Consider the following 24856-nt stretch of genomic DNA (forward strand, 5'->3'; position numbering starts at 1 on the left):
AATACAGGATTAGCATTGTCTATTACCATACGGTGACTCAACTGGCACAAGCAGTGGCCCTCAGATGGGTTATAAGCCTATTTGACCCCTTAATGTTGATAATTTCCAGAGACCTTTTCAACTTTTTTCCTTGTTCTGCCTGATATTATATACTTTGAGAAAACTAAGTATTAGTAAACGTTTCTTTTTTTCCTTTCCTTTCTTTCAGTCTTCCTTTTCTCCTTTCCTTCTTTCCTCCTTCCTTCCCTCTTTATTTTTTTCAAGCATATTAACATACACGTAAATAAATCTGTGAATACATAATTTGAAGTTTTCTGAAGAGAACAATTTTCAAACCAAAGTTAATTTCTTGTAGTGTAATTATTCAAACTGCCGGTATTTCTATCTATTTAGAACTTTAGCTTTGAAGTGGCTCAATTTCAAGTTCAATATCATGACCAACATACAAATAACTCTTTGAATAATTAAACTGGTCTCAAATCTTACCTTTAAAAATGTATCTAAAGAGCCATTTTCCATATACTCTGTCACTATCATCACTGGCTTACCTGAAAAGAAAACAGTAGATAGATGAACTGCTGGTTTTTTATTTTGCATTCTAATTTAGAAAATGTTTATCTGCAAATTTTTATTAGTATCCAAATTATATACATTCATTAAAAAAAAAAAAGTCCTCTTTGAATAGCAAGTAAATTCCTGACATGGTCATATCTCAGTGTAATGGTAGGGGCGGTGAGAAGAAAGTAACACGAAGATAATAACAGATTGATATTTAAGATATAAAAAAAATACACAATTGTCAAAATCAATTTATGTAGAAAATGAGCCGAAGAATAATATTATTTTAATGGAGATAATGATATAATCTGTAAAATAATAATACCTAGTAAAGTGTTGTAAACATATTCATCTTCTCACAATTCTAAATAAAAACTCCTATCCAGTATAACTGCCTTGTTTATGATCTGTTGAATATATGCTGTGGTTTCCTAACTTTATTTCTATATTCTCGTAACTCCTTTCTTTATGGCTACCTCCCTTTTCCTTTTCTACCACACACTTACAATCTCTATCAATGCAAAGTTTTTCACTCTTCAAAACATTGTTCTAATCTCTCTTGCTATCTGGAAACTTCTCTTGCAATCATCACTTCTGATGGAAAGGGTCCTCCTTTCATGTGTAATATAGAAGTATAGCTTAGAGATTAGCTAGACAGGCTCTGCAGCCACACTGCTTGGCTCTGAAACCCATATTAATCACATACTATTATGTGATTTTGGGCAAATCAATTATCTCTGTGCCTCAATTTTCTCATCTGTAAAATTAGTATATTAATGACAACTGCCTCATAGGTTGTTGTGAGTATCCATCAACTCACATGGTTATCCAAGGCACTTAGAAAAATGTCTACTACTTAGAATTTGCCATGTATTACTCATTTATACACAATCAACTTTGTCGGTTAACTTCCTGGCTAGATATAAGATGGCTAAGAGAATAAAACATATTGCATCCCCCATAAAATTATGGTACTTTGTATATAATATGTCTGTGATACAGAATGAAAAAGAAAGATAAAGATAATCCTTATTGAATGAAAAAACAGCTAAAACATGGTTGTTAGTTTTATCGCTCCATATTAACCTCACTATATTTTAAAACATGCCCCTTTACTCTTAATAAAAGTATACTACATAAAATTTAAGTGTTAATTAAACTATTGTGAGGTTAGAAAAAGGAGCTCTTATGACAGAAAAATCATTACCTAATACAACTATTAATTAACTTGTTTATATTATGAAGGGAACACAAGCCCTACGCAATCATGAAATGCATTATAATTCACTAAATGGCATTCTCCATAAGGGCATCTGTAGTTTATTTGAGAAGTGGTTAATTCAAAGCATAGAATTAGAACTTGCATATTTATTCATACAACATCATCTAGAAATATAAGTAGAGATATAGAAAGTTAGACAATTATACATACAAAAAAGAAATAACTCAGAAGAAAAATGATTTTTCATTCCAAAATCATTTATAAATCACTCTTTAGAATAACAAGGTAGGCCAGTCTTATTTCTCACTCAGATAATTATCTTTTTAAAAAATATTTTAGGGCCGGCCGAGTGGCCCAATGGTTAAGAACTGGCTTGGGACGCCAGAGGGCCCCGGTTCGGATCCCACATATGAGGGCCAGTGACGCTGCCCTCTACAGCTAAGATACTGAACAACAGCTCAACCTGGAGCTGGGCTGCCATGGGTCACCGGCGATGACGTAGGCTGCAGCTACTGTGGCAGTGGATTGCCATGGGCTACCGTGTGTAGCCAGCAGCCATCGTGAGCGGCCAGCAGCCGCAGCGAGTGGCCGCCCAGAAGCCGGCGACTTATCTGCCTCGCCCAGGAAGAGCGCAATGATGGTGCCAACTTGGGCCGGTGAGGCGGCATCCTCCACAACTAGACTGAAGAACAAAAGGACAGCAACTTGTCTGTTCCCCTTCCCCCAATTCCCCAGTAAAAATCTTAAAAAAAAAATAAATAAATAGCAGTGCTAGATTTTTCAGTCAAGATGGTAGAATAGGTAAACGTGGTGCTCACCTCCTCTTAAGATCACATCAATGATAACTAAACCATAGAACAACCATTATTGAGAATCACCTAAAGTCTAGCTGAACCAAAGCCCTACAGCTACAGACGTACAAAAGAAGCCACCTCAACACTGGTAGGAGGGGCAGAGATCCGGAACAGCCTGGTTCTACACCCGTGTGTGACCATTAAAATTCAGGAGGGATATCTCAGCTGCAGAGGTCCCACCAAAGGAAACCCCATGCCAGACTCCCTAGTCCAGGGCTCCAGTGATGGGGAGAGAAGTCCCCATAACTTCTGGCTGTGAAAACCAGGAAAGATTGTGGCTGAGTGAGACTGAGGGCGGCTGCATTCCCAGGCACTACTCTCAAAGGGACTGCACATGGACTTACTTGCCGATGGACTCACTCTCTCTGAGCTCCAGCACTGGGCCAGTTTTCTCCCAGACAGAGGAGCTGGCAGAAACCATTGTTTCTTTCCTTCCCCATTCCTGCATGCAAATGCAGGCAGATGCCAAATCTGTGTCTCCATCAAACTGGCCATCATCTTTCCTCAGCCCTGCCCCAGTTATTCCTCAGAACGCGGCCCACCTAATTTTCGGGCACACCCAAGCCACTTGTAATGGCTTTTCTGTACACACAACCTGTCTTAGCTCATGCTATGGCCTTTCCTAAAATCTCTCAAAGGTTCACAAAACCCAAACAAGCAGCATCTGGCTTCAACGTGTTGCAATCATCTGGTTGAGCAGCCCTAAGCCCAGCATTAGTGACAGCCAGCCTTGGTTCACGGTTCAGCCTCTCAAGGTACTGCCAACCACAGTGTGGGGGCAGCGGATTGCTAGTGGCTAATGCCAGGTGGTCCTGGGTGGGGCGCAGATTGCCGCTGAACTTGGCCTGCAGTGGGTCCCAAGGGGGTCCCAGGGCTGGAAGGTCCAGTGGCCAGCTTCGATATTACCCAGCCACTTCCAAGGATGACACACTTACAAGGTAGATTAAGCAGGCACCAGAGCCCCACTAAAGCAAATCCTGCTCTGTAAGATCAGCACCTGCACAACAGTTCCTCCACTGTAGTCATAGCCAGTTCTTACAACCAATCAGCCTGGGGGTCAACCCTCCTATTAACATGCAAACGGCAACCCAGGCTCACAATCCACACAAGGGACACACCTGGAGCACCCGGCTCTGGTGACGGGGGAGACTGTGCCACTGGGCCCCACAGAACACCTACTACCTAAGGCCACTCTGCTAAGACCAGGAAACATAACAGCCCTAACTAATACATAAAAACATACACAGAGGGGCAGCCAAAATGGGGAAAAAAAGAAACATGCCCCAAATAAAAGAACAGAACAAAGCTCCATAAAAAGAACTCAACAAAATGGAGACAAGCAATCTACCAGATGCAGAGTTCCAAAGACTGATTATAAGAATGCTCAATGATCTCAGGGAAAACTTCAACAAACAGATAGGAAACACAAAAATTGGAGACAGAAAACATAAAAAAGAACCAGTCAGAAATAAAGAATACAATAAATGAATTGAAGACTATATTAGAGGGAATCAACAGTAGATAAGATGAGGCAGAGGATTGAATCAGCAATTTGGAAGGTGAAGTAGCAAAAAACACCCAATCACAACAGCAAAAAAAAAAAAGAATCCAAAAAAATGGGGAGAGTTTAAGAGGCCTCTAGGACAATATCAAGCATGCCAACATTTGTACTATAGGGGCACAAGAAGGAGACGAGAGAGCAAGGAATTGAAAACCTATTTGAAGAAATAATGACTGAAAGCTTCCCTAACACGGTGAAGGAAATAGACATACAAGACCAGGTAGCACAGTGTCCCTAACAAGATGAACCCAAACAGACCCACACATCATAATTAAAATGCCAAAGGTTAAAGACAAACAAAGAATCTTAAAAACAGCAAGAGAAAAGCAGTTAGTTTCCTACAAGGGAGCGCCAATAAGACTGTCAGCTGATTTGTCAACAGAAACTTTGCAAGCCAGAAGAGATTGGCAGTAAATATTCAATGTGATGAAAAACAAGTACCTAAAACCAAGATTACTGTACCCAGAAAAATCTAATGGAATTCCTGACCATCAAACCAGTATTACAAGGAATGTCAGAGGAACTTCTTTAAGATGGGGGGGGAGGAAGATAAAAACTATAAATAATAAATGGCAATAACTACATATCTATTGACAATTACTTTAATGTAAATGGATTAAGTGCTCCACTCAAAAGATAGGTGACTGCATGGATAAGAAAACAAGACCTTCACATATGCTGCCTACAAGAGACTCACTTCCAGTCAAAAGACACACACAGACTGAAAGGAAAGTGATGGGAAAAAAATATTTAAGTGCGCGAGCTCTGAGCAATAGGGTCGCGGGTTCAGTTCTTACATGGGCCAGTGACACTGTGCCTGAACTGAGCTGCTGCTGAGCTGACAACAGATGGCAGGATGGCTCAGCTGGTGAGAGCACGTGCTTCTAACAGCAAGGTTTCAGTTAGACTCCCGCATGAGATGGAGGACTACGCCCACCCACAACTAAGATTAAACATGGCACCATGAGCTGCCCACGGTGGCTGAATGGTGACTGGACTTAGAGCTGAGCTAGCTGCGCCCTCCACAACTAAAACTGAAGGACAATAACTTGGCTGTTCCCCTTCCCCAATTCCCCAACAATGTTCCCCTTCTCCAATTTCCAAATACAATCTTTAAAAAAAAAATAAAGAAAGTAAGCAAGCAATCAAGCAAGCTGTGGTAGCAATGCTTATACCAGACAAAATAGACTTTAAAATAAAGGCTATAATAAGAGACAAAGAAGGACCTAGTAATCCCACTTCTGGGTAATTATCTGAAGAAACCTAAACACTACTTCAAGGGGATGTGTGCATCCATATGTTCAGTACAATATTGTTTACAGTGGCCCAAAAGTAAAGGCAACCTGGGTGTCCGTAGATGGAAGAATGCATAAAAAGAGGGTGTTACATATATACAATGGAATATTGCTTAGACATGGAAGGGAATGGGTTCTTGCCATCTACAGTGGCATGGATGGACCTTGAGGGAATTTTGCTGAGTGCAATATGTCAGACATTGAAAGACAGATGCAGTGTGATTTCACTCATGTGTTGAATCTAAAGAACAAAATAAACAAATAAAAAAACATAAACAAACTCATAGATACAGAGAACATTGTGATAGTTACCAGACAGGAGGAGGGTTGGAAAAGATTGAAAAAGGGGAAGGGCTTCAGAAGCACAAATTGGTTGTTACAAAGTAGTCATGGGGATGTAGGGTACAGCAAAAAAGAATACAGTCAATAATATTGTAATAAATATGTATGGTGTCAGATGGGTACTAGATTTATTGGGGTGATAGATGGGAGGGGGTACAGTGGACAGGGTGAAAAAGGCAAAGGCATTAAGAAGTACAAATTGGTAGTTACAAAATAATCCTGGGGATGTAAAATAAAGCATAGGGAATATAGTCAATAATATGGTAATAATTATGTATAGTTCCAGGTGGGTACTAGACTAGTCAGGGGGATCACTTCTTAAATTGTATAAATATCTAACCACTATGCTGTACACTTGAAATTAATATAAAATAATATTGAATATCAACTGTAATTGAAAACTTAAAAAAGTGAAAGGTAATAAGAGGTCTAAATTTCCAGGCATAAAACAAATAAGTCATGGGGATGTAATGTACAAAATAGGGAATATAGCCAATAGTATTGTGATAGCATCATACAGTGTCATGTAGTTACTGGGATTATCATGGTGATCAATTCTTTAGGTATACAAATGTTGAATAACTATTGTGTATACCTGAAACTAATATAATATCATATGTTAGCTATATTTTAATAAAAACCTTTTAAAAAAATTTAGGAATTATATCTTTCAACAGGATGTGCCAAGTATATTACAAAGGCCCACACATCTCTTTCCTCTTCTCTAAAGCTTATAAAAATTATAAAAAAAAAGTTTGTCTAAAATAATTCATTTGGCATATGATTATAGATGCCTATGTTGGCTGAAACACCACATATGCCAAGAATATGCATTGGAGATGTCATTTAATCTGAACTTTGAAGACTGAAAGGGGTCACTGGTGTAACAAAAGGTGACAGATATTCCAGAAAGAGGAGGCAGCATGTGCCAAGGGATCTTGTCATAAAAGAGCCCATGAAGTTCAAATATTGCCATATATTTGAATTTTTTGTAGAGCCCTGGATTTTTTTCTTTGTAAATCAGGAAGTGACAGGAGATGAGTTGGGGGAATACTGATTTTAAAACTGACTGGAAATACAATACCATAGCTTTTTTTTTTTTTAAGGAAAGATTCATATTGTATTTGTAAATGTTTCTGACAGTATAAGAGTAAATAAGATTATAAATATTTTTCTCCTTAGTGTAATTGCAACCTAAGTCCATGAATATAGAGAGAAATGCTTCCATTATAACCTTATTTTAATGATATGGCCACACCAATTTTCCTGGACTTCACACTCTAAAAGAGGCAAAATTCTGATTTGGGACCTTTAGGTCCCATTCTTACATGTCAGAGTCCATTTCAGCATTTTGTTTATGTTGATGCTATTCTTCTTCCAAAAGTTTAGAACTATTATACTTCTCCAAGGGTGAAAGGCATAGTATTTGATAACTGCTTTGTCACAGGTACCTATGTGATAGAAGTTACACCAGCCATAATGGTTGAATGTTCTGCTGTACCAGAAAACACCTGTCATTTGTCTGGTTTAGGGAATTCAAAAGTACCCAAGGTTGAAGCTAAGTAAGCAGGTAAAGGGGATATGTGGGTAACCCTGGAACTGACTTTTAATAAAAAACTATACAAATATTTCAATAAGTTTACAGATTTAGTGTCAAAAGTGTATGTACTTCCTGAACATTAGCCCTGATCAAACTAGAAGAATGCCTACATTGTCTGGCATCAGCCTGTGATTCCAGGAATCTTTCCTATGTGTCTCTTTGACTCTGGCTCTGCCTAATTTCTTCTCTCACTTAGATAAATCCATTGAGGGCGTTGTCATAGTATAAAGAATGGGAAGAACCAAACCAAATTCTAGTGGATATCCAGGAAATATAGCCTTAGCTTTCCTTCATTGGCACCTCTCAGTTCATACCATCTGAGCAGATGCCTTGTCCATCAAAGTGAAACCCTAATCTATGTCTATCATTATCTACTCTACCCCAGTCCTTTATGTCTGTGGCACTTTCCCTATAGTTTTACCTACAAAACTTTGTTTCCTTCTTTTCTCTTTTCCTAGATTTTTTCTTTCTGCATATCCTGTAACTTTTTAGACTCTCTTTGTACAGTTATGGGTCAGTGGTAAATATTTATTACTGCTCACCCAAGGTATACTGAGCAGGAATTGGATGGAATTCCACGTAAAAATATCTTTCATAGGTAACTTTGTTCCTTAAATTCAACCCAAATTCACTGAATTTAGAAGAAAGAATTTATACTCTAAAGAGAATGAACTGATCAGAAAACATATTGACATTTAATAATATATATTTGGAAAGAAAATGATTACTTTTTAGAGAGATGGGTACCTGATGTTCATCCAGTAAGATTATATAGCTCGGCTAGCATCACCTATTTCGAAAAGTCAGGTTAATTATTTATGACAATGTAGGTCGTAATGTCAATAACAAAAATGTTATTTGAGAAATATGATAGGGACCTAAAACCCTTTTCATAGTTCAGAAAATGGGGGAAAAGCACTTAAAATAAATGCTTGCAAACAAGCATGATCTTCTTTTCTTGATAAGAATAAGATATTTCAGGACCCATTTGATTATATTTCATGCTTGAATCATTTTAATGCTAATTAGATTTAGTTTGGCTTATGTTTTGTCTCAGTTCCTGCGAGCCTACAAGAATGACACAGCAATAATTAACATGGCTTACTCTAGCCCTTGTAAATTCAATAAAACTCTATAAATTATTTTCCATTATCCAGCTTGAAGTACAGACAAAGAGTAGATCTTCCAATAATTTTGAAAGCATATTACCAAAAACCCATATAAAGAGAGCTCATAAAGCATGTCAAAACATGATTTTAATCACAGACTAGAGTTTTTATATCTCTTTATATTATTTACTGAAAACCCAGCCGAGGCAGAGTCTAAGTAGTAATAGAAACACATTATTTGTGGAATTCATGTTTGTTATTGATAATCATAAAAGAGCTATAATTGATTGATTTATTTTCTTCTCTTTATAAGGCACAATGTTATTTTTAATTGTTACTAAAATTCTATAAGAGTGATATTATGAAAGACATTTTTCAAAGAAAGAAAGTGAGGCTTAGAAGGATTCAATATATTACTTGGGTTGAGTAGAGCAAGTTATATAAGAAGCAAAACTGGAAATCAAAATTATGTCTATCTGACTAAAAAAGTCGTTTTCTTGTCCTGCATACTATGATGCCTATAATTTCAAATATTTATTTTAATTATTTTTTTTAATTTTACACATATTTACTCTTTTGTGTTAAAACAAGCTTGATTTTCATGACTATGCCATATCGAACTAGTCAACCACTGATGGCAGATCGGGTAGGAATTCAGCTTCTTTCAATATATGATATATTCTTACATATCATTACTTATATATGTTCTGAGTGTTCTGAAGTGTTCTACAGTGAAATGGCCTTGGATTCTACTTGTATGAGGTATCTATAGTAGTCAAAACCATAGAAGCAGAAAGTAGAAAGGTGGTTGGGCGTGAGATGCGGGGTGGGGAAGAAAGGAAGAGTGGCTGTTCAATGAGTACAGAGTTTCAGTTAGGTAATATGAGAAAGTTCAAGAGATCAGCTTTACAACATTGTTCTTATAATTAACAACACTGTACTGAACACTTAAAAATTTAAGAAGGTAGATCTCATATGTGGGTTTTTATCTATCATAATGAAATAAAAATTAGTTTGTTTGGCTAGTATGTGATTTTTGGTGCTAATGTCCATCACAAATCCAGGAGAAGAGAGTAGTCCACTCTTGGTAATTCAATCTTTTTCCATAAGATATCTCAAAGTTAGATGAAACAAACTTTGGGGAATGTTGCTCTAGCCCTTGGTTTTCAGAGTGTGGCCTCTGACAAGTAGCATAGCTATCACCTGGGAGCTTGTTAGAAATGCACAATGTCAGTTCCCAACCCAATCTATTGAAACAGAGTCTGCATTTTAACAATACCCAAAGAGGCACACCAAATTTTGAGAAACACTGAACTAGGCCACATCACAAGAGTTGCAGCTAAATCTGGGCTGATTATTTTATTTGCATTGCTACCACCCATTTTTCTAAAACCATTAACTCACCAACAAATACACGGTACCACTTAGAGCTATAAGAAGCATTTGATTTGGAAGCATTGTAATTCACTGGAAAATAATCACCACTGGGTTTCTCTTGAAAACATTTTACAAGACTTGTAAATAATTAAAAGTAAGCCTGTGCTTATACATCTATAGTCTTATATCATTAAGCTATTCTATTTGGATTGTAAACCATTTAGTATACTAACACTTGTAGCTGTTTGACATTTTAATTTTTACCCAAAGGAAACATGGGATAATGCAAATATCATAATTCAATCATTTATAGATAATAATCAACTAGAAAAATGGGATATTGTGCTTGTATAGAAATAAATAATGCTCATGAGGGGAAAAGGGGCAAAGTATGGGGCAGTTAGAACTTAGAAGGATACTCATATGTTTTCATTCCATTATGGTCCTTATTTGTTGGTTAACATTTTAGGAAAAATCATTTATAAAATTATATAATTTTAATTTGGGGAAAGATGATAAAATCAAAAGCATGCATTGGGATAGGAGTATGAAAATATCAAATGTCTCTACAGGTAGAAATTCCAATCTTTACATAATATTCTCTTTTATTTCATATTGTTTACACTGCTATGAACTTTCCCATTGGAATAGATGCTCATTTCACAAATTAAAAGTGAATTAGAATTTCTCTGACATTAGTGAAGGTGGATAATAATCAGTTATGGAGTCAGAAATTTTCAGAGGAGGCAAGGAAGCTAAAAATTATCAAATCTCACAGCTTTGTTTTGTTAATAATGAAAATAACTTTAAAACACAACATTGGATTTACTAATAGTCAATTTATGAGCCAGTAAATCTGTTTCTATAGATATGTATTCTTTCAGGTGATTGGGATTTAGATTTTATCAGAAAGAACACTTGGAAATCTCTAAAAATTATTTTAGGTGTATTTATTTTACCTCTATCTATGCCCCAACAAAGAAAAAACGTACCAAATTAATAAGCTGACTTCTGTTTCTACTTTAATTTTAAAGTTGTTTATTTATATCATGGTTTATCACTGGTTTATACCATTTATTTCCTCTTGTAAAATGGAAGATGAAAAATGCAAGCATACTCATACTTCAAACATTTTAATTTATACTTTTCAGGACTAAAGGTGAATCACACATTACACACAACATGTGTAACTTGATGCTTATGTTTATCTCAATTTTAACTTATCCACAACTGCACTACTGATTGATTACCAACCACAGACTTGCTCCTTCTATGCTCCCTCCTATAATTCGTTTCTTCAAGGTACCCAGGTCAAATAATTTATAATTATCCTTGACTCCTCTCTTTTCCTCACACTCCAATTCCAAACCATAGCAAGTCTTATTACAATTGCCTTCAAAATATCTGCAAAATTCAACAGCTGCTCTCCATCTTGTTAGATCACTACCCTGATCTAATTCATAATGAGACATGAATAATGTCAGTAGCCACCTTACTGCTCCCAGATTAAACACTGGCTCCTACCATCTATACTAATACAGTAGCCAGAATGATCTGGTTAATGTAGAAATCAGACTCCATCATATCTTGGCTCTAACGGTTCCAAAGCCCATAAGAAATCAGATTCCATCACATTGGCTCTAAAGGTTCCAAAGCCCATAAAAAGAGATTGTTTTTACAAGGACCAAAGAGTTCTTACATTATCTTTCCTCCTACTACATCGTTAGGTTAAGCTCTTAACACACCCCTCTCATTCATTCCACTGAAGCAATATTGATTGGCATTCGTGATGTTTCTTGAACATTCTATGTAAGTTTTATTTGAGTCTTGCTGGTCCTTCTTCCTATAACACTCTGTCCACACCTTCACTTTATTCAAATCTTATCAGAGAAGTCTTTCTCTAAGTAAAATAGAAACCACCAACCCTCGATAGAACAATCCCTACTCTCCTAACCTAGCTTAATTTTCTCTATTTAATGTTATATATCCACTTATTATATTATAAATCTATGTGTTCATTTAGTTTCTATCTCCTCTACTCAAAAATAAGCTCAATCCAGGCAGCGATTCGGTCTGTTTATCTCTGCTGCATCCCGCTATTAGTGGGGATAGACATGTATTATTAGGTGATCAATTAATACCTCTTAAATAAATGTTCTTGTCAAATATATACTGAATGATGAAATACAAGGTTGTTAATATACACTGTTTAAGAGCTTAGGTTTTGAAGTCATATAGAGCTGTTTTAAAATCTAGCATTATTCTATGCTAGTTTTATGACATTGGATAAGGTATTTAACCTCTTTAAAGTTAATTTTTCCCAACTGTAAAATGAGAAAACATACTAGTAACTACAGGATAGCATTATTGTGCAGATTAAAGAAGATAATATATAAACAGCATTAAGCTTAGTAAACTCTTAAAGTAATGTTAATGATTAGTGGTAGTAATAACTTATATGCAATATTCTATAAAAAGAGTCTCATGCAATTTTCTTTATATGAATTTTAATTGTTTTCTAATACACCCATGGTTTTACAGAACAAATTTTTAAAATTAAAATATAAACTCTATACCACCCTAATTAATTTAAAAAATTACATGACTGTAATTTAGTCATTCACTCATTTAATATCCTTTATGTCCTTTTATTTTTTTTATTTATTTATTTTTTTTTAAGATTTTTATTGGGGTATTGGGGGGAGGGGAACAGTGCTGGGGAATTGGGGGAAGGGGAACAGACAAGTTGCTGTCGTTTTGTTCTTCAGTCTAGTTGTGGAGGACGTTGCTTCACTGGCCCAAGTTGGCACCATCACTGCGCTCTTCCCAGGTGAGGCAGATCAGTCGCCGGCTTCTGGACGGCCGCTCACTGCGGCTGCTGGCCGCTCACGCTGGCTGCTGGCTACACACGCTGGCTGCTGGCTACACATGGTAGCCCATGGCAACCCACTGCCACAGGGGCTGCAGCCTATGCCGTTGCCGGCGATTCATGGCAGCCCAGCTCCAGGTTGAGCTGTCGTTCAGCATCTTAGCTGTAGAGGGCAGTGTCACTGGCCCTCATATGTGGGATCCGAACCGGGGCCCTCTGGTGTCCCAAACCAGTTCTTAACCATCGCGCCACTCGGCCGGCCCCCTTTATGTCCTTTTAAAATTAGGTAATGTCTCTAGTCCTGTGATAGACAATGGGGGATGAGATGGCTATAAACATATATCAGTTTCAAGAAGCTAGTTGTATGGTAAGGCTGATAAAACACACAGAGATATAACTGTGATATAATATGCAGCATAATAAAGTGCAGAAAAATGTAACTAGAATTTATAAGATTGCCTCTGACTGTGAATTCGTTCATTCAACAAATACGTGAAATAATGCACACAAGAACACACAAGAGAGTGAAACGAAAACCTCTGCTCTTTGAAGCTTGTATTCTAATGTAGAACTGGGAAGCTTTCCTTTACTTAGCTATTCAACATTACTGAGTGCCTACTCCCTGCCAGGCAGACACTGAGGCTAGAAGGACAAATGAAGGTAAATAACACAGATCTCATGGAGAAGGTCAAATCTGAATTAAACTTGAGATAACGTAGAGCTAAAGAAAGTGGAGAGGATATTTTACCTATAAGGAAAGTATCTCAAAGGGACAGAACCAGAACCGGGTAGAGTTGTCTGGAAAAGAAATAGTGGAACATGGAGATATAGCCAAATTATATCAGGTTAACCATCAAAGTACAGTAAAATCTTGGATTGCGAGTAACTCAGTTTCCAAGTGTTCCGCAGGACGAGCAAACATTTCTATCAGGTTGGTGCAAAAGTAACAGCATTTTTTTTTTTTGCCATTGCTTGTCATAGCAAAAACAGCTATTACTTTTGCACCAACCTAATAACACATTTAACTTGGTAAATGAGCGATGTCTTGCAATACGAGTTGTTTCCAGAACGAATTATGCTCGCAAACCGAGGCATTACTGTATATGTATTTTGCTTGGTTTGTTAGCTTGTTTGGTGACAAAGCATGAGAGGAAAGCAGTAATTTAGTAAAATCTACATAAGGACAGTAGGTGTGGAATAAACTGATGTGGGAAAATACCAAAATGGGGACACTGGTTTGAAGACTTGAAAAAGCCTTGGGAAATATATAACAAGGCCCTGGAAAAAAAGAAGAGACTATATTAGAATGAAATATTATGCCTAAAAAATAATTACAAATTTATACAAGTCAGAATTGTCTGACAACTTAAATAATCAATTGTCATTGAATGTACAATCTCCTCAGACATAAAGAAATAAGGAGATACTCCTCTAATATTTTGTTTATATTTATTAGTAATATAGAACTAAGTTTATTTGTACATGATCCTGGATTAAGAAACATAACTATGAGACTCTTGAGAAACATGGTGATGTGAGGGGTGCTCCTTGATTATCTCCCCTTGAAGTTACAACAAATTGAACAACCATAATTCAACAAAGGGTTTCCTGCATATCACACACATACCTCTGAGAGATTTACACATGGAAATATCTGAAGGGTGGTGAATCGGGGCAAAGAGGGGAGAAGGGAAGGGAGAAATGAAGAGATGGGGGTAATGGGATGCAGCTTAGAGCTCACTGTGGGCCCAGGAGAGGGGAGGATTGAGATTGAAGATATACTCTCTGTGACCCCAAGCATTCCTGCCTGAGTAATCAGCATATAACATGGCTGAACCTTGGGCAAAGACCAAATATAGAAGTGCTATCAACAAATGTGGTGTAACAGCCATCACCGCTAGGGAGAAAACAAAGCCATGCAGCCTGGCTGCCTACCCCCCTCACCCCCACTCCACCCCCCAGTGCTCACCTACCCCACACCGTCCCAGTGTTAGCAATGGGCCCCAGGGGAAAAAACAAACAAACAAATAAACAAACAAAACAGTAGCAGTGTCAGATTAAAAAACAGAATATCTACAGCCCTGAGAAGTGGAGAGAGTTCCTGCTCAGCAGATGCACAGTGCAGCTAATTCCAGTGACAAAGGAAGAGCTATAGGGGCAAGGCAGCTGTGGTCTGTCAGTCACCATTGCTCGGAAGATAACAAAGCCACAACCACACCAGCCACCTCTCCCAGCCCACCTTGCCCCACTTTTTGCAGCTGATTGCAGTGGGGGCAATCAGGGATATTGAGGTGCACATCTCAGAATCTGGCTGCAGGGGCAGCACTGGAATTTCAGAAAGTCACAACCCCATCATCCACCACATCCTTCCATAGGGGTGGTGCCCTGAGACTGAAGCGATCTGAACACAAAGGAGAAGTTCACCTCCCCAGGGGATCTCCCACCACATGAGAAGCCAGAAAAGCTCAAGAGAAAACCAAACTCTCCAGCATGAGAGAAAATAAAACAATCCAGCGCTACTTACTAGAAGGAAAAAGAAAGACCTTTTCCTATCAACCTGCTGCAGGATTCACTCCTATAGATGTCCAGGAAGAGAAACAATGCATTAATTGCCACAAATAACCAAGTAACAAAGAAACTCAGAAAGAAAATTTCAGAATCCCCAGAAAATACAAGGTCTGACAATTAAGTTCGTGAACTTGTTGCAACAATGTTGCTAACCTTTTTTGATATCAGAGGGGTTATTTATTATGAATCTGTACCAACTGGACAAAGAGTTAACCAAATTTACTATTTGGAAGTGCTGAAAAGGCTGTGTGAAAAAGTTGGATTATCTGAAGTTTTTGCCAACAATTCATGTCTCTTGCATCACAACAATGTGTCAGCTCACCTGGCAGTCTGTGAGGAAGTCTTTAACCAGGAAACAAATACCTGTATTGGAACACCCTCCCTAATCACCTGATCTGATCCTGAATGACTTCTTTCTTTACCCAGAGATAAAGGAAATATTAAAAGGAACATATTTGGATGACATGCAGGACACCAAGGGTCATATGACGACAGCTCTGATGGCCATTCTAGGAAAAGAGTTCCAAAATTGCTTTGAAGGGTGGACTCGGCACTGGCATCGGTGCATAGCTTCACAAGGAGAGTACTTCGAAGGTGACCATAGTAATGTTCAGCAATGAGGTATGTAGCACTTTTTCTAGGGTGAGTTCACAAACTTAAAGACATGAAAATATGTGACTTAAATGACAAGAATTCAAGATTACCTTTCTAAAAAAAACTCAACGAGATTCAGGAAAACTGAGATAGGCAGTTTAATGAACTCAGAAATAAAATTAAAAACAAAATGAATATTTTACCAAAGAGATTGAAATAATAAAAAAAAATTCTGGAGATTAAGAACTCAATAAAAGAGAAGACGAATGAAAAGAGCCAGCTTAGGATGTAGAGCTGACCAGAGAAGGAAAAGAAATTAGTGATACCAAAGATAGAAATCTGGAAATGACACAGATAGAAGAAGAGAGAGAGACTTAAGAGTTAAAAAAATTTTTTTTGAAAGAACTGAACAAGTACTATCTGACTCCATCAGAAGGAGTGGTATAAGAATAACAGGTATACCAGAAGGAAATGAGAGGGAGACTGGCACAGAGAGTCTATTCAAACAAAAAGTCAACAAGAACTTCCCAAACCTATGGAAAGAACTGGATCCTTGAATTCAAGAAGCAAACAAGATACCTAATTACCTTAATCCTAACAGGCCTTCTCCAAGGCACATTATGTTGAAGCTATCAAAAATTAACAATGAAGAAAGAATTCTCAAGGCAGCCAGGAAATAGAAGATGGTAACCAATAAAAGAAAGCCCATTAGACTTTTCATTAAAAACTCTACAAGCCAGAAGGGAGTGGAATCAAATATTCAAACTATTAAAAGAAAAAATTACCAGCCAAGAATAATGTTTCCTGCAAAGTTATCCTTTAGATATGAAGGAGAAATAAAGACCCCTCTAGACATACAGAAGGTGAGGGAATTTTCTACCACAAGGCTTGCATTACAGGTAATACTGAAGCAGGCTATCAGACCTGAAACAAGAAGACAAAAGGGTACAAAACCATGAGCAAGATTACTAACAAACAGACAGAAGCAGGGAATAGCAACCCCTACACAGAATTTGCCACTATACACTTAAACATAACATAAAGGGTAAAGAAGATAAAAACAGAAAAAAGGAAAATGAGAAGAAGACAATTTGCTATTGCAACTCAAAAATACTCACAGCATAAAGGGATAATTTGTGACAACGAAAACATAAAAGGGGAGAGAGTAAAGGTCTGAATTTGCAAAGGGGAACTGGGATAAGATGCATGCCGGAGAAAAAGGATTACTGTATGTATGCAACTTTATTTTACATAAACTTAATGGTAACCACTCATCAATATACATGCTCCCAATCAGCGAGAACTAAAATATATAAAGCAACTATTGGGCTGTCAGAAAAGTCATGACATAGTTTTTCTGTTTTTCATTGCAAAAATGCATCCCGACTTTTCTGACAACCCAATACTAACAGAACTAAAGTGAGAAACTGACAAAAACACAATCATACTAGTGGACCTAAATACACCATTGACAGCTATGGATTGATCATCCAAACAGAAAATCAGTAAGAAAATATGTGTCTTAAATGACACATTAGACCAAATAGTCATAATTGACATTTACAGAGCCTTTCATCCCAGAATGTCATATTGTATATTCTTCCCTAGTGCACATTTGAACATTCTCACAGATACACCACATGTTGGAACACAAAACTAGCCTCAGCAAATTTAAGAAGACTGAAATCATACCAAACATATTCTCTGACCACAGTGCTTTGAAATTGGAGATCATCTATAAAAAGAAAGTGGGAAAAACCACAAATACATGGAGATTAAACAGCATGCTACTAAAAAATGACTGGGTCAAATAAGAAATAAGAGGAGAGATCAAAAGATACATAGAAACAAATGAGAATAAAAATACATCATACCAAACATAACAGGATGTGGCAAAAGCAGTATTAAGAGGAAAATTTATATCATTACAGGACTATCTCAAGAAACAAGAAAAATCCCAAATGAACAACCTAACATTACATTTTAAAAACTAGAAAATAAAGAATGAATGAAACCCAATGTCAGAAAAAGGAAGAGCATATTAACATTAGAGTAGAATTAAAGGAAATAGAAAACACATGAAGGCAATAGAACAAATTAATGCAACAAAAGTTCTTTGAAAAGATTAATAAAATTTACAACCCTTGGCTAGGCTCACTAAGATAAAAAGAGAAAAGACACAAATAAAATCAGAAATGAAAGAGTAGAAGTGATGACAGATACCTCTGAAATACAAATATCATATAAGAATATTATGAAGAACTACATTAAATTCGATAACCTAGGAGAAATGGACAAGTTCTTAGAAATGCATAACCTTCCTAGACCGAATCATGAAGAACTAGAAAATCTAAATACACTGATCAATAGTAACGACATTGAAACAATCATCCAAAACCTCCCCAAAAGCAAAAGTCCAGGACCAGATGGCTTCCCTAGTGAATTGTACCAAACATTCAAAGAAAATGTAATACATCTCCTCCTCAAACTCCAAAAAATTGAAAAGGCAATAATTTCCCAACCATTTTATGAGACCGACATTACCATGATATCAAAACCTGGTAAGGATAACACAAAAAATAAAACTACAGGACAGTATCTCTGATTAATACAAACACAAAAATTCTAAACAAAATACTAGGAAATCAAATACAGCAACACATGAAAAAGATTATACATCACAATCAACTGGTGTTCATTGAAGGGGCACAAGGATGGTTCAACGTATGCAAATTGATCAATGTGATACACCATATAAAACACAGAATAAAAAGCATATGATCATATCAATAGATGTAAACAAACAAACAAAAAACATTTGACAAGATACAACATCCACTTATGATTAAAACACTTAATAAAATAGGTATAGAAGGAAAGTACCTCATCATAATAAAGGCCATATAAAACAAACTATCAGCTAATATCATAGTTAATGGTGAAAAACTGAAAGTTTCCCCTCTAAATTCAGGAACACGATAGGGATGGCCCCTGTCACCACTATTATTCAACATTGCACTGGAAGTCTGAGCCATAGCAAGCAGGCAAGAGAAAGAAATAAAAGACATCCAAATTGGGAATGAACAAGTTAAACTGTCACTCTTTGCAGATGGCATGATTGTTTATATAGAAAACCCTAAAGATTCAAAAAACCTATTAGAAACAATAAACAAGTAAAGCTGCAGGATACAATATCAATGTAAAAAATTCCATTGCATCCCTATATAATAACAACAGAATTTCAGAAAAACACATGAAAAAATCAATTCGCTTTTGCAATTGCAACAAAAAGAATAAAATACCTAGGGATAAACTTAACAAAGAATGTGACGGACCTATACACTAAAAACTATAAGACATTATTAAAAGAAATTGAAAAACACACAAAGAAATGGAAAGATATTTCACATTCATGGACTGGAAGAATCAATATATTTAACATTGCCATATTATTCAGAGCAATATACAGATTTAATGCAATCTCCATCAAAATCCTAATGGCATGTTTTCAAGAAATAGAACAAAAATTATCTGATTTGTATGGAATCACAAAAGAGCCCAAATAGCCAAAGCAATCCTAAGATAAAAGAACAAGGCTGAAGGTATCACACTCCCTGAGTTCAATTTATACTACAAGCCAACAATAATCAAAAGAGTATGGTATTGGCAGAAAAACTGACACACACACCAAAGGAATAGAATTGATAACACAGAAATGAACCCACATAAATATGGATAGATAATTTTCAACAAAGGAAACAAAAATATACAAAAGAGAAAAGGAAGCCTCTTCAATAAATGGTGCTAGAAAAATTGGAAAGTCACATGCAAAAGAATGAAACTAGACTGTTGTCACCATGTGCCAAAATTAACTCAAAATGTGTAAAAGACCTAAACATAAGATCTGAAACAATAAATTGCATAGAAGAAAGCACAGGTACGAAACTTATGGACCTTGGGTTCAGAGAAGATTTTATGAATTTGACCTCAAAGGCAAGGGAAGTAAGAGCAAAAATAAATGAATGGGACTATATCAAACTAAAAAGCTTCTGTACAGCAAAAAAATAAAACATAAAAATAAAATAAAATAAAATAAAATAAAAAATTTTTAAATCAACAAAACAAAGAGGCAACCAACCGAATGAGAGGCGATATCTGCAAACAACATGTCCAATAAGGGGCTAACATGCAAAAAATATAAAGAACTCGTACAATTCAACAACAAAAAAATAAACAATCCAATTAAAAAATTGAGAGAGGACCTGAGCACACACTTCTCCCAAGAAGACATACAAACTGCCAACAGATATATGAAAAAATGCTCAACTGCACTAGCTATTAGGAAAATGCAAATCAAAACCACAATAAGATACCACCTGACACATGTTAGAATGGCTATCATCAACAAGACAAGTAATAACAAGTATTGGAGAGGCTGTGGAGCAAAAGGAACCCTCATATACTGTTGGTAGAAATGTAAATTGGTACAGCCACTATGGAAAACAGTATGGAGGTTCCTCCAAAAATTAAGAATCAGAATTACCATATGACCCAGAAATCACTCTTCTGGGTATCTACTCAAAAAATCTGAAAACATTTATCAATAAATATATATGTACTCTTATGTTTATTGCAGCATTATTCATGGCAGCCAAGACATGAAAACAACCAAAGTGTCCTTTGATAGATGACTGGATAAAGAAGATGTGGTACATATATGCAATGGAAAATTATTCGGCTATAAGAAAAGATGAAACACTGCCATTTGCGACAACATGGATTAATTTTGAGATTATCATGCTAAGCGAAATATGTTAGACAGAAAATAGTCAAGAACTATGATTTCACTTATCTGTGGGATATAAAACTGCAACAAACAAAAAGCAACAAACAAACAAGGCAACAAAGAAACAAAAACTCATAGACACAGACAACAGTTTAGTGATTACTAGAGGGTAAGGGGGTAGTGGGGGTTGGTAGAAGAGGGTAAAAGAGTTCAAATATATGGTGATGGAATGAGAACTGACTCTGGGTGGTGAACACACAATGTGACAGATGATGTATTATAGAATTGTACACTTAAAACCTATGTAATTTTACTAAACAATGCCACCCTAATAAATTTAATAAAAACTAAATAAAAATGAATAATCACATAAAAAACAAGAAAAAAATGGTATTCCAAAAAAGAAATATAAGTACAAATAATTCTAAGATTCAAAAGAAATATGCCTGTACTAAAATCATGCTAATAATTTCCATGGGTAAGAAAACAAAATCTTAAAGAATTATGTAAAAATTATAATATTTTTCTTTTAATTTTATTTCTGAATCGCTTTGCATAGTAAAAGCTGGCACCATGTATATTAACTTAAGCATCTTGCATTGCCAATGAGTCAATTAAGTCAGGATCTGTAGGTATTTATATCATTTGTCATGAAACCTCTTCAGAATATACTCATGTATCTATTTATGACATGTCCTGTTTTACAACAAAACACAGAAGGGATCCGAATGAGGGCCCATGTTTTTGGTACAGAGGGCAACGATACAGGACAGATGAAGTTCCATGATGGCACCATCCCTAGGAGGGCCACTTCAGACTCCCTACCTTAGCTTCAATCAGAAAAACATCATAAGACTTAGCTGCACTTAGGTTTCATTATCTGTTTGCTGCAGGTTGAGAATAATTGCTGAATAAATTAGCGTCAGATCAGAGAGTATGAAATTAAAGACACAAATAAAGTGAGTTGCAACATGGTGAATTAAAAACAAGTATAAGACTTCCTAAGTTTAACATCAAGAGCTACCTTTATTAAAGGGAAATACAGTTCCAATTCACAAAGAACAAGAACAACAACAAAAAGACAAAGAAATATTTAAAATATTTAAATTTTGCTTTACTTATATGTACAGACTCATGGCAGCAACATCACATAGAACATTTGGGTAGGATACTGGACATTTAAAAACTATTCCCGACCACAGTACTACTGTTTGGACTAGAATTCACAGAACTTAGATATCATTTGTTGATATTGAAACTTGCTTCTATAAATGAAGTTTTCACATGCGTATGAATTATGTGGCAAAATTAATTGTCTTAGTATGAGTTTAGTTTTCTTAATTTAGCTCAGTTATATCCCACTCACATAAACAAGTTGCATAGTAAATCAGGGGTCTATAAAAGAAGATGAATATTAGCCCTAATAAATTTTGGATATTGTCTACTAATATCTGACACATTCACTTAAACAGGTGAAAATAAGTACATATTCACTATTGCCTGCCATTTTGTACACAAACACACACATGCACACACGCACACACACCTCTTAATTTAATCTACATAACAGTCTTATTAAGTAGGTATTATTTTTCCTTTTTTGTGTGACATTCTGGTTCAAAGTGTTAAGTAAGGTGACTGGAATGGCTTAGATTTAGGTAAAATAGGTTACCATAAATATTTGGGACATGATCTGTGACCTCAGGGAGCAGATTTTTTAAAGCTAGGAAGCTAAAATATATATGTAAAAGAGGCAAAATTAAATGGACAATTTGAATAAGAGCTTGGGACCAAAAAAAAGAGTTTGGGACAAATGAAGTAACATTACAGACTTTTGCAAAAATCCTTAGATAGGCAAACTTTTCAAAAGAAGAAAACATTACTTCAGGGTGAATGGGTGATGGTTAATTCATGGAGGTGATGAAATCTGAATAAGGTTTTGAAGGAATTTAAAAAGTAATGAATAAATATATGGGTGTCAGTTTCAGAGAAAGAGAAAATATAGGTAGGGCAAAATATGAGGTACATTAAAATGGACTAAGAAAGAAATGGATATGGAAGAGTTCAGAGCATAGGAAGAGATATAAATGGAAAAGTGATAACTATAGGAGTATATTTATTAATTATCTAGCCTGTGCCATGCCTACTCTAAAGTTTACCTGTATTCATGTCATCTTTACAACATCACTATGAGGTGTTCTTACTCCACATCACTGACGAAGAAACTAATGTTCTGAATGTTTAACTAACTTGTGCAAAGTCACATAGCAGTTTATGGTAAAACCAAAATTAAAATCAGAAGGCTAGAGTCACAGTTCATGTCCTTGACAATTAATTACACAATACTGCCTTCCATAATAATAGGACTGGCACCGTCCTAGATGTTACATTAACATTACAGAAGGTAGACTAGCTGCCTATGGAGCGTTACATTTACCCTGGGTAGTAGGGAGCCATGGTCAGAATTTATTTTAAGGAAGTTAAATTTAGCAGTCATATTAAAGACATGAAATGAAGACATGAAATTTGTCAAATATATTCATGCTATTATTACTATGACTATCATTAAGAACTCTCTCTTATATTAGATAAGACCATTCCTGTATGGGAAATAATATTACTCAATCATTGTTATTATGATTCTTGTTCCTATCGTATCTAGCATCATATGCTGTCACTGATGTTTTTTCAAGGTCTTTCCCTTGATAGAATATAGTCTATCAGACTATATTTAGAATATAGTCAAAATCAAATTTCAGTTTAATTTTACTGTATCTGTGACAATCTTCTTTACATCATATGTTTATTTCAAATATCTGTCCCGTTCATTACATGGTCTAATTTTTGTAAAAAGTTTTTATTTTTTTCTTTCCAAAAATATAGTTTTTCCTAGCCCCCCACATGCCTCTCCCTTGTCCCTGCATCCCATCTTTCTTTAGCAACTTATTTGTTCTGATACAACCTCAGGATGTCCTTCTTGCTATAGCAATAACCTCTTTGAGTTGCTGTAAAGAGGGTAATAATATATGGGCAAGTGACCCACTGGAGGAAGAAACATCTAAGTTTTGAAGAAACCCACATGTCTTGAAGGTTATTTTATTTTTAGGCTGGATTCTCTAGGGGCAATCTTACTGGAGATGTGTATCTCCTTGAGACATGAAGAAAATCAATCTCAGTAATACAGACTCATTTAAAAGTTCAGCCAGTCATTAACATGATACTTTTTGCTGTGCTCTTTTTCTTAAACTTGTGAGAAACTTCTGAATTCTCCTTGTGACCTACTCTGAATGAATCATGAGTTGGGAATTAACTTGTTATATACTAAACAAGTATTTTGTTTCATCTCTATTGTCTCTATTTATTGTTAAAATGTGTTGTTTTGTTTTCCATATTTGAAAGCTAAATGGAGTAAATGAATATCTAATATTTTAAAATGACTTGGTTGAGAGCATTTATTGAATACACATTGTTAGTATGCATATTTGGCATATGTAATTAAAAACTTAATTAATAGGAACTACAATAAAAGTTGAACAAACACTTGAAAGTCTAAAGAACGTTCCTTGCCAAAGTTTTCAGATGATATAGTAAGTTGATATGTAGGGCATGAAGAATGAAGGAAGGAATACAACTACATTAGCAATGGCAAAGAAAAAAATAGGTTAAAAGCAAATAAAGGCCTCAGTTATGTATCACATAAATACTTTATTGGATGACTGAAAAATTATTTGAAATCCTTATAGTGGGAAGCTCACCACATAACTACATTTACAGGACACTAACACAATTTTAAAAAAGAAGTGGAATTCTAGATATTTCTAAGAAAAAACTAGATTTGCTTCAACAAAATAATTAGTCTCAAGGAACTTTCACAGTCTTCTGAGGCTGCTGCTTTCTCTGGAAATATTAAAATATCTCAGTGAAAACAATGAATAATGGAAATATCTCTGGCTGTTAAAGAACTACTTAAGGCAGGGTACCTATGGTTATATTAATCCTATTAAATGTTTAACTTCAATGCCTCAATCAAAACTTTGATGCTAATATTTCATTAGGATAAAAAGTAAAGAGCCAGGAGAAAAAATGTGATACCATTACTGCTTCTTTTATCTGGATACATT

At 35.8% G+C, this 24856-nt stretch overlaps 1 protein-coding gene across 1 annotated transcript in view; it reads right to left on the bottom strand.

Annotated features, from left to right (window-relative positions):
- The window catches only part of EPHA5 (EPH receptor A5), a gene marked incomplete at its 5' end in the record, with an annotated part of 78518 nt that overhangs the window by 18432 nt on the left and 35230 nt on the right, over positions 1-24856 (bottom strand). Inside the window, one exon of the mRNA XM_019634582.1 lies at positions 487-548. Within this exon, the coding sequence (XP_019490127.1) occupies positions 487-548 (62 nt within the window). The remainder of the gene's footprint in view (positions 1-486; positions 549-24856) is intronic.

This window comes from Hipposideros armiger, unplaced genomic scaffold (genome assembly GCF_001890085.2).
Source record: "Hipposideros armiger isolate ML-2016 unplaced genomic scaffold, ASM189008v1 scaffold_1753, whole genome shotgun sequence".
NCBI classification, from domain to species: domain Eukaryota; kingdom Metazoa; phylum Chordata; class Mammalia; order Chiroptera; family Hipposideridae; genus Hipposideros; species Hipposideros armiger.